This window comes from Melospiza georgiana, chromosome 11, assembly GCF_028018845.1.
Source record: "Melospiza georgiana isolate bMelGeo1 chromosome 11, bMelGeo1.pri, whole genome shotgun sequence".
In the NCBI taxonomy this organism is placed as follows: domain Eukaryota; kingdom Metazoa; phylum Chordata; class Aves; order Passeriformes; family Passerellidae; genus Melospiza; species Melospiza georgiana.
Window position 1 is genome coordinate 4,385,278 of NC_080440.1, and position 18,913 is coordinate 4,404,190.

General features: G+C 40.7%; 1 protein-coding gene across 1 annotated transcript in view; it reads left to right on the forward strand.

The window, feature by feature from the left end:
* The first annotated feature begins 873 nt into the window (after positions 1 to 873).
* Positions 874 to 18,913, forward strand: part of MDFIC2 (MyoD family inhibitor domain containing 2) — a 42,335-nt gene continuing 24,295 nt past the window's right edge. Inside the window, exons 1-2 of the mRNA XM_058032075.1 lie at positions 874 to 1,081; positions 1,736 to 1,823. Coding sequence (XP_057888058.1) covers positions 1,736 to 1,823 — 88 coding nt within the window. The 5' untranslated portion in view covers positions 874 to 1,081. The remainder of the gene's footprint in view (positions 1,082 to 1,735; positions 1,824 to 18,913) is intronic.

An 18,913-nucleotide genomic window follows, 5' to 3' on the forward strand; every position in this document is an offset into this window, starting at 1 on the left:
AGGGAATATGTTATTATTTATTGGCCACACTTAAGCACTGGAATCCTGGATTATAGTATCTGGTGACAAATGTTGCTTGAAATTTTGTAAATATCACTTAAAAACTATGATAAATGAGTAATTCTGCATGTACTCCACAAACAACCCTTTCAAAACTCAGTTCTGGGAAGCAGAGTGACTTTTTTTGTCCTATATGAAAAGATTAAATGCCTGAGCACCCTAAAAACTTGTTCTCTTTAGGCTTCATCCTACTCTTACTACCAGTAGAGAAATATTGCTGGCAACTGTGGAAAGAGAATTTTCTAAACCAACTAACAAACTGAACTTTGTGGTGCCTTCAAGGTGTGGCAAAGCCCACCCAGGTGGTCCCCTGTCCCTGTGTTGGTGGTCCCCTGTTGGTGGTCCCTGTGGCCAAGCCCACCCAGCCTTGTGCTGTCCCCATCAGGGACCACTCAGCCCCATGGAACCAGAGGGAAGGGCTGAGCTGGGAGGGTCACAACACTCAGCTCCCCACGGGCTGAGACCATTCCTCTGCCAAAGTGACAGCTGTAAATAGATATTTAGTGTCTAATTTCTATATCCTTCAGTATCTCAACTTACATTTAGCCCAAACCGTGGCACATTTATCTGATTTGTTGCTATTAATTTCCTGGTTCCCTTTCTATTTTCTTCCTCCTCTCACAGATTCACTGGGTTATGAACTGCAGTAATAACATTTCCAAGCCAATTTTTTCCTATTTGAAAAGCTTCTGATATTTTTCTTTAAATCACTCCAATACTGCTGGGACACTCATTACCCTCCTCCTTCCCTCCCCAGCTCTGGAAGTGAATGCAAACAACAACGAGGGTGGTGGGGGGAGAGAGAGAGAAAAAGCCCCAAACCCTCAGCAGTAAGTTGGCTGATGCTGGCAGCCAGACAAATCTGGCACCACACGGCAGGCAGGCAGGCAGTGCACTGCTCGTCCCTTCGCTTTGCTGTGTGTGGGGATGCTGGACACCAACAGCCAGCCAGGGATCCGGCCAAAGGCTGCTCCGCTCGGCGCCTGAACCCTGCTGCTCTGTGCCCGGGTGGGAGAGACAGGTAAAACCAGAAATGCTTGAGATTGCTGCCTTCTATTTCCACTGCCTGCAGTCAGGAGAAGCCCAGGCTGCCTAATCTTATTCCTAGCACAAGGCACAGTGCAGGGGCTGTGCACGTAATGCCCTCAGGTACCGGGACTTGTTCGGGATTCTGCAGCAAATAAATTGGTGCAAGTGGCAGTAAAGGTTTTATTTTTGGGGGGTTACACTTTGTTCAAGTCGCCTTTATAAATATTTATTACTATTCATATAATTATAGCTCTCTGACAGCGGGCTTTACAGCAACTTTGAGCCACAACAAACAGGCAGCCTGGATGCCTCCTCCCCAGCCTAACTGTACCTATTCTGTGTGTTATGTGTTTATCTATTACCACCATGCTTTGAGTTTATAATTTATTTCATAATGTAATTTATAGTTACATTACAAAAGCATCCCTCTGCAAACAGCAACCATGTAATATTGATAAAGCATTTAGGGACAGAACATAAATTCAACGGCTCAGATATTATGTAGTATCAATAATCTGCAGGAGAAAAAAGTGTCTGTGTAAGTATGCACAATTTATTATGGCAGGAACCTAAACAGAGAACATCTTTCTCTGTCAAACTTTCTTTACGAGAACTTGACACCCTCAAATTCTTTTCTCTCCCACAGATGTCAGAGGACAAGACAGACAAGGTAAAAATCAAAGCAGCTGAAAGTTTTGAACATGAAAAGCAAAATATTTCTTGGCTGAAAAAAGGTAAGTTACTTTGAGTTATTAGTTACTGGTTTGTGTTCAGACATTTCTCTTTTTCTTAAAAAAAAAAAAAAAAGGCAGAACATAGCCTATAGGCTTGAATAGGGCCTGAAATTTCTACCATAAAAATTCCATAGCTTGACTTCTGCTCAATATGCACATTCAATTTCTTTAGGTACAGAAAGGCCTAAATTATCAAATTTTAAAGTAATCTGAAAGCTCCCTTTTCTAATGTCCTTGCATACCTGGGAAAGTTTCATTTGACCTGATCTCTAAGTATGGATGATCATCTTACTTTTGATGAAAAGTTTTTAGTAACTAAAACAGCTACTGAATTGGATTAATATTATTAATAATTATTTTCTCAACCATGAGTAAAGATCAAGCCTGAATCTTCAGATTTGGCAGTGTCTTATTTTAGAATAAGATAATATCAGTTGTCAGCGCTTTGGATGCACAGAAACATAGACCCTCAAATGTAGACAAGTCATAAAAGCCAAGCATGGGGACCTTTCAGGTTTAAAAGGATGAAAAAGAAATGGTGTTAAGTAGGTAATTTGCAACAAATACAGTATTTCAAATACTACATTCTATTTTTAAGTTGTTTAAAAAAAAGAAAAAAAAGAAAAAATGGCAAAGATTTCCTTATTGTTTCTACCCATAAAGAAGGAATCTTCTTAGGATATATTTCTTGCTGAAAAAATTTGATTTGCTAAGTTAGAACACAGCTTATTACATCTTCATGCAAATTTGTTGGTCATAGCAGAATCCCTTTATTGGATTCATTACAGACAAGTAGGATTTGAATTAAATAGAAGTTCCAAGAATAAGCTTTCAAGATGCACAAGATAGAATTTAAATGTCCATGGCTGGGTACAAATTATGCTTTTTAATGAGAACAGTTGCATTCTAATCCTAAAAATATCATTTTGGGAAGACTCAACAAGTGACCTCATATTTTGAAAATGCCAACTATGGCAGTGTTGGGCAAAAGGCACATTTATAGCCACTGTTATGTCACCTGTAAGATGTGCATCACTATTTTAAGCTCATGTCATTGGATGTACGTTAGATTTTTTAGGTGCAAAAGTGTTTGCAGCAAAGCAGTCTTGAATTAATGTCCCTGCCTTGCAGTCTTCCATGCTTTTGCAGCATTTGCACAGAATGAAAAGCTCCCACTGGAGCAGGGCTCACTGACCAGCCTGTAAACTTGGCTTGGTTGGACACCCAAAGTCCTCTGCTTGCAAGGGGTCAGTTCACTTCAACAACAACTCAGCAAGCAGAAACTTTGCAGCTTGAGTGTCCCAGAGAGGGATAAATCTGAGTGAGCAAACAGCAAACATGTAACTGAACTGAGTATTTATTCCATCACTAGAGAGTAAAACACAAGAGATCTGCAACTCTACAAAGGAATATAAAAGTCCAAAGGATTTTACCATGTCTCTGAACAGGGTAAGAGTGATGGCAGGGCCCTCAGAGTCCCATATTGTGATTTACCCTCTGGTCCAGAGCTCCTCCAGGAGCCGGGTGCGTCCCTCACAGCTGCATGCTACCTGAGCTCATTTCACTTAGCTAGGCCACTTCACAAGCTTTGATTCCTCCAGCTCCTATGCAGAGACCCCTATGCAGATTTTCAGTATCATTAGCAACATTTTGATTGTTCTGTGCTTGGAAGAGCTACAATCTCTCAGAAAGAGCCAAGTGTTGACTATTGGCACTTCTCCTTTCCAAAGTGCCACCAAGCAGAATTGGGCCTTGAACATCTCTTACAGCAGCTGAGTCAATAACTGAATGTGTCTCATGAGGAAAGCAAGTTTTCCTTGAAATAAGAATATGGAAATTATTTTATCTTAAATTGAAGTTTGTTTTTAAAAAAAATTGTTGTTGTTTCTTTGCTTCAAGCACTTCTGTGGTATGCACTGGGATTTTAGAATATGGTGAAACAAATTGTCTGGAGCAGAAGCTTAACTTCTATGTTTAAATGTTTTAAAAATACCTCATGTATAGATTTCAGGCATTCCAATAAACAAAGAATTGTGGAGAACAGACTTGTACTGTTTCCATCAGGCACAGTAAGAAGACTATATGTTCTTTTAGCATCCAGTGTTAAAGAAAAGTTATTTTTATTCATGGTTTTGTATTGATTATTTGTTCCTTCTAAAAGAAACAATCATGAACCACATAGTATCAGAAATAAACAACTAGGCTGTGGTTTTACTGTCTTTCCTAGACTTCAGTTTTTCCTAATGCTTTGCAAAGTAAAAGCTCATGGACTGGTTGTACAGTGGGTCAACAGCAAAATAAGGTATCTATACATTTTTGTTGTCTTTCAGCATTAGAAACTGTTTAATCAGGGCAGAGGGATTTTGATCTGGCTGCCAGTTATTTATCTTCTACTTTTCCTTGGAACAAGATAATTTACTTCTGTCATGAACCCTCTAAGAGCAGAAATCAAAGCCTTGTTCTGAGGGAGAACTTTCCCAAAACAAAACAGAAACCAAACCAGCCTTGTCAGAAGTATTACAGAAAAACAGTAGGCTGGGAATCCAGGCTTGTATCTTATCAGCAGGAAGAGTACAAACAGTTCAGATCTGCCTCTAAATAAGTCATTTTTACCCACTGATGTGCCCTCACACCCCTGCCAGGGGTGCACCAGGAAACTGATGGCAGTTAAAGATGACACAGGGACAAAAATGTTGCACAAGTCAGCACAGTCTGGGAAATCATAATTTTGGCCTTGTTCTATATTTTTTTATAGGACAATGACAAATTTATCCTTCCCTTTTCTTTTTTCCTTGTACTACAAGCCTTTTATTGGTGAAGGGTCCTCTACAGTACCTGCAGAATGTAGAATCATAATTAAATAGTAATCAGAATGTAAACAGGGGAGAAGAGTGTTAAATGTGTTTCCTTGGTTAGCTTAGACTTTAAAAAGTCCCAAAACATCTCTATCTCTTGAGGCATTTAGCACTGAAGTCTAGTTGTGGATAGCAGGAAAGACTTCCAGGGATGAAAGTGAGAACAAAGATGGTGAAATGTTAGAGTCCTATTCCAAGATGTCTCAGGGTAAGGAATAAAAAACACCAGAAATGTTTTCTGATGGTATGGAATATTCTTCAGGACTATTTATTTCTAAAGATCACACAACAGATGAGAAACCCTGCATCTGGAGGGTGTGCATCAGACCATCACATGCAAATCAAGCAGAATCTGTATGAATGAGCATGGAGAAAAGGCAGCTGTGACCTCAACACTGATGTGAACCAACCCAAGGAAAGCCTGGGATATAGCAGCAAAACCAGACAATGACTCCTATTTTGTGTAGGAGGGGAGACAGTTATTGGTGCTTTCTTCCTCCCATGGGAGGAAAAGGGGAGCTGCTGGTGATGGGAGTTGGTTTTGGATGGAGATACAGAGATCCTCATGTCAGTGCCAACAAAACATCGGGGCAGAGTGAAACATGGGTTCATTAGCAAAGAAGCACTTCAAAAATTATCTATCTGCCATGGAAAACTGGAGCAGGAATCCTCAGTGCATGTGCTTTCCCCACTTATGCACATTTTGCGCTGACATGCACAAAATAACATAAATGCCTAGAATATGACACATATAAATAAAGAACAGCCAATATAACTTGAAGATAATATTTGAGAAATGTCCTCTGCAAGGCCTTGCATCCCCACCTGCTTCATGCCCTCACAAGATTCCATGGAGAGAGAGTGACAGAAAAAGTGGCAAGTTTTTTAAAATTAAAAATAAAATAAAATAAAAAGAACAGATTTAAATTACATGTTAGGAAGAAATTCTTCCCTGCGAGGGTGGTGAGGCTATGGCACAGTGTGCCCAGAGCAGCTGTGGCAGCCCCTTCCCTGGAAGTGTCCAAGGCCAGGTTTTACGGAGCTTGGAGCAATCTGGGATAGTGAAATGTGTCCGTGATCATGGCAGGAGCATGAGGCCCCTCAGAGGTCCCTTCCAACCCAAACCATTCTATAAGTCTGTGATTCAATGAGCAACAAGCAGATCTTCACACCCCAAACAAGAATCTCTGGGCCACTAACGCAACATTAGAGGGTCCTGTAAAACTCTGGAAGCCACACAAAACCTGCCTTTAGAAAGGCAGCACTCAAGGATGAGCAGCACTCCAGGAATGACTCTGGGATGGTCCCACCTCACCCAACACATCCACAGCCCTGCCTTTCTCCACAGGCCAGTGGCTCCTTGCACCATGGCAGTGATTTAGGGCCAGATCAGCAGCCATCTGCTGGGAAAGGAGGGAGGTCAAGGCAGAGCTAAATTCACACCAGCCTCAGCATGTGGCTTTTGGAGCTCCTTGCAAACAAATCTCTCGGTATCACTCGGTGATTGCAGCCAGATGGGAACGTGGGAGCAGGCGGGAGCTTATCTGACGGACACAAAGCTATAAAAGGTGACACTGATTTTGCACAGGGACCACAGTGGTCTGTTCGCTATTTCTGCATCCACTGCAAACACGAGGGGGGGAAAAAAAAAATGTTTGAGGGCCTCACACTGCCCTCCCATGGTTTCATCCCAAACTGGCCACGGCAGCCCAGGAACGCAGATCCAAGTCACACAGAAATGAAATTTCATTTCAGGATATTTTCACACAAAGCCCTCCTGTTTTATGCTGCCCAGCTGTGTACACAAATGCCCTCCATATATAACTTCCAGTGAAAAGTTAATGAAATGGCTTCCTTGCTCTCTTGCCAAAAATATAACTGAAAGTCTAATCTCAAGACTTTCTCCAAAATAGCCCCTTTTTGCACTAAAATTCTCATAAATCAGAAACGTTTTTGTCTAAAATGAGCCTGTTTTCATTGTCTTGCAAATAGTAAAAAGTCTAGCCCCAATTTCTTTAATCCACTGCTCCAGCCAGCAGATTTTTTGCTGTAGGGTGAAATTCAGCCCAGTACTGAGGGTCAGTGCAAGGTCAGCACTTAAACCATAAAATAGGGCTTAAGTGGTAAATAGAGCCTCTGTTCAGGATTATATTTCACCCCTTAAAAGGACTACATTTCATATGAAAAGAGAGATTTACTTATATCATAGATCGGGCTGTAGTGGCATTATTACAATAATACCTTATTCCTTTAGGTATTAGTCCCATTGGGTGAGACTGGGCCACATTTTTTTTTTGGTACATCCCAACACAGGAGCAGACTATTCCTGAATTCACCAAAACTTCCCACAGCCTGGTCCTGGGATAAGGGGAAAACCTTTCTATAGGGCAGCCATCAAAAATGTCATTTTGCAAGAACACTACTCTCCCATTTACCCAGGGGCTTGAAGAGACTTTTATAAGCATTAATAAAGTGGGAAGGACACAATGCCACAAGACTGGTATTGCAGAAGGAGAATTGTCCTGGAGACACCCAGGGAATTTCCCAGTTTTTACAACCTTCCAGTTTTATCCCTGGTTTGGGAGGACTGGAGTAAAAGTACAAGGCTTTTACTTTTGCTGAGACTATTCTCAGCGGAGTGTTTTGATCTGACTTGCATCCCTTCATTTAGGGAGTCAAACAACATTTTTAGAATTTCTTCCTAAAATTTCACAAGTCACTGAACGCAATTTTACATACAAGCTTGGACACTTGTTTCCTGAATTTTGCTGACTTGGGTCCAGAAGCTTTTTTCACTCTCTTCTTTCAGCCTGAATTAAGTCATTGCATTGAAAAGCTTTATAGAAGACTGATAGCAAAGAAAGACTTCTCAGTTTCATGTAACAGAAAATGCCAAATGCTTCTCAGATGAATGTTCTAATCCAAGCAGACGGGTTCCAGATAAGAACACCACACACACAAAAAAAGAGCACATTTAAAAACTGATGACAAGGATCCCAGGGGGCTCAAATTCCTGGAAGATGCCTTGTCAGCTTCAGGACTATGACCAAATGAATTAATAAAGACAACCCTTCCTTTAAGTTGTAAAACAGCAGATTTAAAGACTCTTCCAATGGAGAGGGAGTATATGAAATCTGCAATGGTCCCAGCTCACCACTCCTAATGATGACATTATAAATGGAGGGGTCCTTGACCTTTGAGCTGGAAGATCCCTGAAGATGTAGGACTTTGGATGTACAGTAAAGACATGGGTATTTCTCTGGGTGATAGTGTTAAAGTTTTAAAGGTTTAAAGCCATGGTCCTCTGTGGGGATATCCTGGATAGCTATTATAAAAATATATGAATGTTTACAAATATACAAATGTTTATCTAGGTTTGATTGCCTGAAGTAAATTTGTTCTACAAAGGAAAAGTTTCTTTCATTCAACTGCCAGGGCTGGGGAATACCTGAATGTATTGCTGCATTCACTACTGGAAGTGTTCCAGACCAACTCTATTCTTTGCTGTACTTGGGCAAAATATTCAGAATTTTGCCCATTATTGTGTCAGTAGAACAAAACATGAAATAACACTAAAGACACTCTTTAGTTGTTGCATATCTCAAACATTAAAGCAGAGCCCACATGTTTAAGGGCCTCCACAGCACTTGCTATTTAAGATGGCAAACTGGTGCATGGAAAATCTTAGCCTAAGGGTCAGTGTCAAAGAGATGAATAATTCCATTAAAGCAACAGAGCTGTACTGGCTTGCAAAAAATCTGATTTGTCCCAATATGGTTAAGAATAGATAGCACTAATCATCTCAGGGCATCACTGCAGCAGGAGGAACAAAGCCAGGGCTCATTTTACCACCTCGGTTCATAGAGGAAAGGGTCAAATGCCATACTGGACTGGTAGATCTGAGACAGTGCAAGCCCATCACAACAAAAACTATGCAGGCCTGATTTGAGTTAGAAGGCAGAATAATCATAGATTATTTACAGCCAGTTCTCAGGAAGTGTTTTATAGGCCTGGGAGATTACACATGGCTATGTGGAGCCAAACTGACAGTCACAGTCATACAGAGGTGTAGAAAAATCCTTATTGTTGGAGCAGCTCAACGAAATATTGACATTAAATATAATTAGATTATGAAAAAAAATAGCCCTTCCCTCATCTGACTGAAGATTTCCAACCATTCTCTAAAATACAACTGCTTGTAAGTACTCAAGACAAAATGCTGTGTGGATGGGCTAAATATTGGGCAGGCTGGTGGTCTACTGCTTTTGAAAGATATTACAGAGAAAACGATCAGAAGTGAAATTAGTTTAAATATTTCTTGTTAGCTGAGATTCAACAGAATTATTTTCCAAGTATTTCTAAATGAGTATTTAGAACTATGTGCAAATGGAAAGAGACATTAAAAGTGACTGCTCTAAATGATCAGAAATAAAATCCTGGACACAAACCCTTCCTCAGAACAGCTTGGTGATTAGATCTGGGACTTCAGGTCTGGGCTCAGGGCACACGAACATAGACGAGTGCTCAGATTCACACCTTCCAGAAGAAGGCTCTCATCCCCAGATATCAGACACTCTGTGCAATATCAGGGCTTGAGGATCCCCAAGTGTCTCTGAATGCACTGACCACCTAAAGCTCATTGCTCCAGAGACAGAGGGAAGGACACCTGAGTCAAGGAGTGGCTCTAATTCTGTCAGGGAAAGTATTCAGCTATCAGTAAAAAGTGGAAAATCTTTGAGATTCAACACCCAATCCAACTTTAATTCCTTGTTTCCTCCCCATCCCCTCACCTTTTGAGCCCCAGGTGCCTGACCCTCTGGAAGCACTGTGCAGAAGGTTGAACCAGGGAGTCTGCTGCTTGCTGGACAGAAAGGCAAACACAAAAATGAGGTGCTGAAGCCCCCAGTGTCAGCTGAACTCCTTAATAACTCCTACTACTCCTGAGATTCATCTCTTTGAAGAGAATTGCACAAGGCCTCTTAGCCCCCTAAGTGATATTTCAGTGTTGCAGAGATCTTTGTTACCCTCCTAAACTAAATTAATTTTTATTTTATAGGAGTCAAACAGTCTCTTAGGGTCTCTTGATTATATAGTCTCATTCTAATTTCAGTCTTTAATCTGAATAAACACATTAGAAAAACACAGACACAATTAACTTAATCATAAATTCAGATGGATTGTTTATTATCTGTCTACTTAATGCGCTTATGATTGCAGCAGTTAAACATGATAATGTTGTCTTCTCTCACATATAAATGAATACACACAGCACAGAAATACGCCCAGGAAGAAAAACTTCTCCCTGAATACATCAGTGGGCTCCAGATACAGAGAAGTAGATGCACCACTCACTGCAGTGCTCTGCAGAAAAACGAGCATTGCCATGATATTGTTGAGACATGAGAGAACTGATTACTGACAGATTATGTTCTTCTTGCTATAAAAATTATATATAAATATGTCTGCAAGCAGCTTCAAATGGAAGGAGATGGTGCTGCAGCAGAGATGCAACTAGGAACACTCTCTGCTTATATCACTGCACCTGCAACTCAAAGAAAGTGTAGACTTTGGGTAAATAGAACCACTTGAGTTCTTCAGAGTAAGGTACAGGTCAAATCAGTACCTTCCAACTGAAGAAAACTCAGACATCAGATTTAGAGAACTTTCTGCTTTGCGATCTTTGTAAATATAGTTGTCTTAAACAGAAGTTAAACCCTTCTAGCACCAAAAATTGTGTTTAGCTACATGCCCATGGCAACTAAAACTTGTGCCAAAGTGCTTTCATGTATCCACAAATGCTTGGATGCCAGAATTTAAATTGGAATATGATTCTTCCTGTTCCTACAGCATATTGAATATGAATAATTATTCAAACATGCATCCAAGTTAAGTTGTTGATTATTACTCAGACTTCCCTGTCACTAGTTTTTTAATAACCGCACAGTGTACCATGATGAAGTTTTATTTGCCTTCAGAATATTCAAGTTCTAACTAAATTTAAAATCCACTACACTTTCCCCCTTCAAACAAGAATCACTGAAATATATCTACTATGAAAGCTCATGAGCAAAGAGGAAGAAGAGGGAAGATAAAAGAATGAAAACTCAAAAGTCAATTCAAGTCTCTTCAGTTTCACTTTCTCAACAGTTTCCCTCATCTATAAATACTAAAAAACCAAATTTCCTTATTGAAAGAAAAAGAAGTCGTAGGTTTATTTTGAAGCTCTGAAGTCCATGCTTACTCCAGGAGTGGGTAAAACAATATAAGAGATGATGAGATTAGGGGAAGAAAGCCAAGACAATCATAGGAAAAAGCAATTATGGCACCTGGTATTCATTCTGGCTAGATGACGTGGTGACCAAATTTATTGTCAGCAGATATTTTAAGTGCTAACTATTTAAAAAGACAACTATTGCTATTATAAAACAAGGCACATAAAATCTAGCATAAAGTATTTGAACTATATCCAATTCAGCTTCCAGCTAAGCAACCTTTTTTTCTTTTCCTTGTTTATTTATGATTTAAATAAATAAGTAGCCCATGAGCTTCAGGAAGATATTCACTTCACACTCTTGGTCCCCAAGTTTATGATCAGCCCTGTTCCATCAGAAATGGTAACCACTGAGCAAAGAAATTCCAAACAGCAGTGGAAGCTTCCCCAGCTCTGCCTTGGAGGGAATCACCAATACTTGTAGAAGGATAGTACAATCCCCATGCCTTGAAATTTTTTCAAGAAAAATAAGTAAAATATAAAATCTCAGCAGTGGTTTTTACAGTATGACACAGCAGTATTACTTGCATTAGGCCAATTTACCACTTATGATAGCAGTAATAGCACTAAAAGCCAATAAAAGCGGTCTGTTCGTTCAGAGATTGGCTTTTATGGCTTATTCTAAATATTATCAAGTGAATCAAAAGCTGTCATTATAGTGTCTAAAAAGCCTTCGTACCTTGTAAGCAAACAGTGTGACTTTGACAAATAATCATTAATATGCCTGTGTGAGACCAGGGCTAAAAGAGAAAGAAAAAGGAAAACCCAATATTTCACTTTACATAAATCATTAAGATCATTACAGTTAAATTTCACACAGAATAAAACAGATTTATATGTACAATGCCATAGTTTTCCCAAGTTGGGTTTTTTTATCTCTGTACATTTTCATAAAACAAGAACTTGGCAGAGCACTGAGCAATGGATGATTGGACTACAAATGTGCATCTTCATCAGCTCTGGGAAAACAAATGGTGCACATGCCTAGGCAGTATCATTTGGGCCACATCTAACCTAATCTTCCCTTGACTCTCATCCTGCCTGCCCAAAATTTCTCCCTCATGTTCTCCTGCTGCTGAACCTTGCAGGGGTGGTCTCTCAAGGTCACACCTCGACAGCCAGCCATCCCTGCTGGCTCTGTAATGCCCCCATTTCCTACTGGATCCCCTTGGGTAGGCATTGCCTGGGCTGCCCAGGGACAGGGAGGAGGATGGACAAGGTGGAGGCACGGCAGGAGCTTCAGGACACCCCGTGGGATGGGACACCACACATGGGGAGGGTGAGCACAACATCACAGAGTGTAGGTATTGGAAAAGCTGGGCAAGGATTGTACAAGAGCTTGATTATACAGTCCAGACTTTTCTCAGTTAAACTGTTGATATATAAACGAACTAAATTAATAACCAGTGTTAATCAAATGACAGTAGAATCTTAGCTGTGCACACACCACGTGCCCCTTCTGCTCACAGAATGATTTTTCAGCGCAATGCCAGCAAGGGCATTTGAGAGCCCCAGTTACGGTGAGCACCCTACAAGGAGCCTGCCCTTAGGTCTGCAGGGCACAGCACTTCCCCAGCCTCCCCTCAGCCCCCAAACCACCCCCAGTGACCCCTTAACCACCCTGCCAGACATCCAGGCTCCAGGCATGAGCCTGGGACAAGCCCAGAGCCCTGGGCCAGGCATGGCCACCTGTCTTGTGGCCTTGACTACAAGGCTTGGGCAGCTGGCTCAGGCATTCCTGCTCCCACAGGTAGTGCTGTGCCTCTGGGAGGCTTTTGGCCCACTCTATTTACAGTTCTGGAGCCCCCAGGGATGGGCAGCTGGCACTGACAGCGTTATGCGATCCACTGTCCAGCTGCACGTGGACAAGCAGGAACATGTGGTGCTGCTGGGCCAGGGGAGTTCTCCCCCCAGCACAGCCCTTCAGCAGCCACGTGTGCTTTGCAGGCAATTTATGAGAGCACAAAACCAACAGACCTGCCATTCCAAGCTTCTAATTTCTTTGGCTGTTTTTCTTTTTTTCCCCCCATGAAGAACTTTCCAGAAACACCGCATTAAGAGAGAGTTAGAAAGATCCCAGGTAAAAAACTGGTGCTCCAGGTTTTGCCTAAGGTATCCTAAACGATGGTAGGAAACCTGTTAGGATTTACTACCTGCTTGTGTTTATCCAAGAAGAGGTTTATTATATCCTTTAAATCTACACCAAGTGGAGCTGCTTCCCTGAAAAATTATGAATTATGGGTTTGATTGTTTTCAGCCTAAAAAGTAAAAAAAGAGCTGCTGATCTACTTAGAGGTACAGAATATTTTGAGATGGAAGGAACCTTAAAAAGACCATCTTGTTCCCACCCCTCTGCCATGGGCTCAACCTTACAAGGATAAAAGGACTTTGGTCCATCTGAACCTCATCTTTCAAGCAGAGTGCAGCAACTACCAAGGTCCCTCCCAGACCCAAAACACAAATTAAATATCTGCTTTTCTCTGCCCAGGCTTAGGTGTTTTAGCAGAGGATCAGCCGTGAAGACCTAGAGAACAGAAGCTGTTCACTGAAATTAATATTGTCGGTGTTCCTCTCCCAGTATTTTGCAGTGTTGATTTCAGTCCCTAGCATTCCTATAAAATGAGAGAAAAAGATGTTGCCACTCAAAGATTTGAGCAGCTTGGTCTGTTTGGTTTTCAGGCCGTGGGTCTGCAGTGCATGGACTCATCACATGCAGTTTTCCTGCATTACTTTTCCCAAGGCTTCAATCCCCCCATACTTCAGCTCCACCTTCATTCCTGTCACACTCAAGTTTTCTATTACTGCTGAAGAAAATCAGAGCACAGGACACTGCAGTTTGCTGTGCAACCCAAAACAACCCATGCAGATGCTGACAAAATGAAAGCATCAGATATGATTCTTTAGGCCAAGATTTCAAGAGCAGAGTCACCAGAATTACTCACATGCCTGAAGTTGGCCTTGTGCTTAGGCCTGCTGCTGAGTCTGCTTCTGATAGAAGATGCAGAATGCCTTGGTTTTTGATTAGAGGCCACATCTTGGCTGTAGTGTTGCACTGTTTCTAATTGTTGGTGTAGTCAAGAAACTCTATCCTTCCACTTGAGACCACCTGGAGGAATACATTCCCCACCCCACCCCCCTAAACTTCTCCCACGAGCCCAAAACTTGGCATTTATATAATACATATTTTCCATTCTCCCCCCACTAATGAGATGCATTGATATTTTTACCTGCTTGTGCTGTGTTTTGTTAGTGGCAAACGTTTCAAACACGGCGTGGTAATGGGATATGGGATTATATATTTATTAATCTCAAGAGCGCTGTGTAGACCATACCAATAAGTTACAAGCAAACTGGCAGCACAGGGTTTGAGTTCTGGCAGGGAAACTCTCCCAGGCCTTCTTGTTGGGCTGCATTAGGCTGTGCTTTAAGGGTTTGTGCTGAGCTGGAGCTGCTTGGGTCAGCTGTGATGCAAAGAGGCTGCACTGACCCCTCTGCCCTGGGTCAGTCCTGTCACAGCCAGGGTGACCTGGTGGGGCCAAGGAGATGCACCTTGAGCAGCTGATCAGCTTGGGTTGTTGCATAATATAGAAAATCTTGTTATATTCAGAGAAAATTTTAAAAAAAAGTTAGCTGTGGTGTACCTTCATTGACAGAAAACAGCTCTTTCCACCCTTGGAGACTGTGTTTACCTGCAGTGATGTCTAAATCTGTCTGTCTGTGAGTTTACACAGATGCCGCAGTCAAATTTCCCCTTCACCTTCTCTCCTGCCCCACTAGGTCAGCCTGGAGTTCTCAGCTAGGTGGCTTTTACAGAATTAAAGACATTTTTTGCACAATTGAAAGACTGTCACTTGAAGATGAAGGCTGATTCACCTCCCAAAGGAAAATCAGAGAAAGTTTGATGGATTTGCCCTCTGTAATAGTCAAGTTTGTGTGCAGCAAGAAAAGGAAATAAAAACTAGTGGAAAAAGATATTTCCTCCAGGATCAAAGCTGAATTCTTCCAAGAATGCATTCCCAGACTTTATTCAGAAGAAACAGTTTTGAGGTGAAATGATTCACAAAGTCCAGCTTTGCTCAGGCACCTTGTTTTCCCTTATGAGGTAAAAAAACCTGACAAATTTTTACTTTTCACTTGAGGTTCTCAAATCCTTTTCAGCACTTAACCACTAAAGCAGCCTATTTGCTCCATGAAGGTGATTAATAGGAGTGGAGGTGAAGCAATTACTTAGAAGTGTGATTGCTTTAGGTATATGTAATACTTAGATATTCTAAATATCCAGCTTTATGGGTAGCTGAGACCCTTGACTGCAGTTTCCAGTGCCCAGCACCTCTTAATGAACTCTGGATATAGCCAAGAAATAAACAGAAATAATTTTAGCACCCAAAATTAATAGCTGTAGATGAGGTAAAAATCACAAAGGACTGACATTGACTTTAATGAGAGAAATGAGTCCTTAATGAAAATTCCAGTACTGAATTGTTAGACTCTGGCTTTCCCTGATTCTCAATCTCACGTTCTGTTGCTTTATCATTCTTAAAAAATAAAATGTGGCAACACCTACATTTCTGGCCTGTGATAACCTTGTTTGTGCAATACCAACCTGTTCAAAATATTACATTTCATTTTATCAGCTCTGAACTGAAGCCCTAGAATTGATTGTAAAACTAAACTTTCGCTCCCGAAAATAAACATTTTTGAGGCAGATGCTCACAGCTTTTTACATAAATTTTAAGGGTCTCACTCCAGAACTGGTCACTCTGCCCTCCTTCTCCCATCAGTGTCCCCACTGAATTTTGTTAAAAATTAGATCTGAATCTTGTAATTACTTCCAAATCCAGAATTCCCTTGGACTGCCAGGGCAGAGACAGCAGCCACCATTAGCCAGGTACAACACTGGAGTTGTTGGCATGGCTCTTGCCTTGGAATGTATGTAAATTTACATTACAGTTATTTAAGCAGCTGATTTTTAACTGCTTTCTTCATCTACATTGCCCATAATGTACATTATAAAATCCTTATTTTCACTATGGTGAAGACTGCCTAAACTCCAGCTGGATAAAGACTCTATTTGCTTTGTCTAAACAGTGCAAGCTCTCCCATATTCAATGACTACTGGAATTATTGTGTGATCTTTTCAGCTTCTAATGCATATTAATTTGTAATATACAAAACCCTTCAATAAATAATTGTGCAGACTGAATAAAAAAGCAATTTAAACTTTTTCCCCCCCCTAACTGGAGACACTTTTTACAAATAGTTCTTTTAAGTAGTCTTAATAGTATCTCTTTAATATTGCCATTAAAATTCACCAGAGTTCAAGAGCAGAGCAAATTTACATCTGTTAAAATAATGGAATTGACACTGATATTACATCATTGCTATTTTAAATAATCATTCTTCATAATTCTAACCTACTTGCTTTAAGTTGCAAATAAAGGGCTTGTTCCTACTTTCATCAAAGAGGATGGCAAAACTCCCTTTGGCTTTCGGGGAGCAGCAAGCACCTAGATTTAGAGACAGGGCTCTCTGCTGATGTGTTGGGGCTTGACTGCGTTCACTAATGCAGCAAAGAATAAATCCCTCTGGAGGAAAAATTACTGACAGGGGTTCTGTGAGCTCCAGACAGGGAGGATAATTGTGCTGGGCTAGCCTGTTCCCAAAAATCACAGAGCTCCACAGACTACTCCGAGTTCCAAGGTACTTGGAGTGTTTTTGCTTATTTTCACAAGAAAGCAACATTTTATATAGGTGTTTTTTGCCATTTTAGTGCAATTTTGTGGTTTTCCTTCCTTGAAATTTTGGGAAAGGCTGTTTGAAAAGGAGCATAACAACAACCCTCACAAATTCACCTTCTCTTGGGACAACATTAGAACCTTCACTGAAATTACGTAAGTGTTCTATGAACAATTCAAACTGAACCTAAAGGAATTAAAAATACACACCATACACAGCTGGAAAGGCACCTAGAAGGTGAATCAACGTAGTTCTTTCCCTGATGACAGCAGAAAATGAAGCAAGGATCTTTAAGCAATAGAGAGGATAAAGGCTATAGCTGACACTATTTAAAACTGGAGAAAAAACAGACTCTTCATTATCCATTTAGCACTCAAATGAACACAGTTTTGTACCTGACTTAACCTGAGCTGCTTTTGTGTTCTTCAGAAAAAATAAATCTGTGTCCACATTGCAGCTTATCACCTGTAAAATCACCACAGTTCAGCTGCCTGTGTAGACCTCAAGTTTTCAGGGACAGAAACGTTTCACCTGTATCTGCACTGAGCATTTAGTGTGACAGATTTCTGGCCATGGCAGAAATCACCAGTCACTCCTCATAGCAACTTTGTGCTAATGCACCACTGAAATATGCTGAACATTTACAGGACAATAACCACCAGCTGAGGCTTAACCATAATTTTGCACTGCAGTAACGGGGCTGTTACATGTTATCTGGGAAACAGGGAACTTTATTAGCATTGTCATAAAAGCTAAAGCAGAATCAAGCCCTTGTCCCAGCACCACTGACACTGCCTATTACAAATAAGATATCCATCAAACATACTTAGATCCTAGCTGAAATTGCAATTGCCTTGGGTGTCTTTAAGGATAATTTGATTTAAAGGAAAACCACATGAGGGAACAAAATGTGACCCTTTGCTGTGAAGAAAAGCAAAAGTAAGCAGCACCCCCAAGACCTGGAGGAAACAAATTATTCCAGAAATATCAAGTTTTGAAGACTCTGCAGTGCTGACTTCTTTACTCCACTTGGAATTACTAACCCATTCTATAACTTTCCACTTTCACAGTGGGACACCTGCCCTTGTGCTCGTTGGGGGAAAAGAATGAAACACAGCTTGAATGTTAGGGAAATATTTTCCAAGCAAGGATGATTAGTCAATGCTCTGCCCTAGGAAGCGTTTCAGGCACTGTCACTTAATGATGTTTAAGGAGAAATAAGAGGGAAAACACCTAAGGATTTAGCCCACAGAGATTTTCATGCCATGAAGGCTGGGTCTAGCTGTACTGAGATCCTTTGCATCTGCATGACCTGTAATCCTTTTAGGCACTATTCCTCAGCTTTAAAATATTCCATCATTCCCCATGCCAGTGGCCCTAAGACAAGATGATGTCTGTGCAACCCAGCCTGAATCACACTGCAAAACAGGGAAGAGCAAACTAAATATGTTACAAATATGGCTTTAGGAAGAAACTTACTTATTTTGTGGCTTTCCAACCATACTAATAGGAGCAAACATATACCTAACATGGAAGAGCAGCTGTTGCCACAATTCTTCACCACAGGAAGAAGGAATATTCAAATATGCCCATCCCAATCTAATTAAGCCTATATTACACAGACTATATTTTTATATCATAAATGTACATTCTAGATTCTTCATTCCAACACTGTTCTCTTCTAACACTAAAACCTGCTTATCTGAAGAACTCACGTAGCTGCAAAAATTTTCATTGGAAGAAGTATGTTCTCATGTCATCTATTTTTGGCTTTCCATGCTGTGACAACAGAGGCTGGCCTGGTGTTTCTATATCTGAATATTTCTCAGGTAGCAGAAGAGCTGCCGCAGATTGCCTGGCACCTGCTCGAGGATGAGGTGAACAGAAAGCAAAGCAAAAGTATTTTTATTTCATCAAGAACATTTTGGCCAAGCCTTATTTGTAGAAGGTAAAAACTGAGGAAAGTGTAAACCGATGGGGAATGTAATCTTCTAATATTTTGGGAGCATGAAACAGTGAAATCAGAGTTCAGAACTAGAGCAGGTTTAAGACACAGTGGAGCAAAAGTGGCAGGTGCTGGGGAGAAATATCTTTTTCAGGATAAGTGTTTTCAAGATATGGTAGTTACAGTTTGGTAGTTCTAATCTTCTTTGAACAAAATAATTTCTAAGAAGGCAATATAAAAAATGTGGAATATAAATGCCAATAGACACCTATTGCAAGTATGA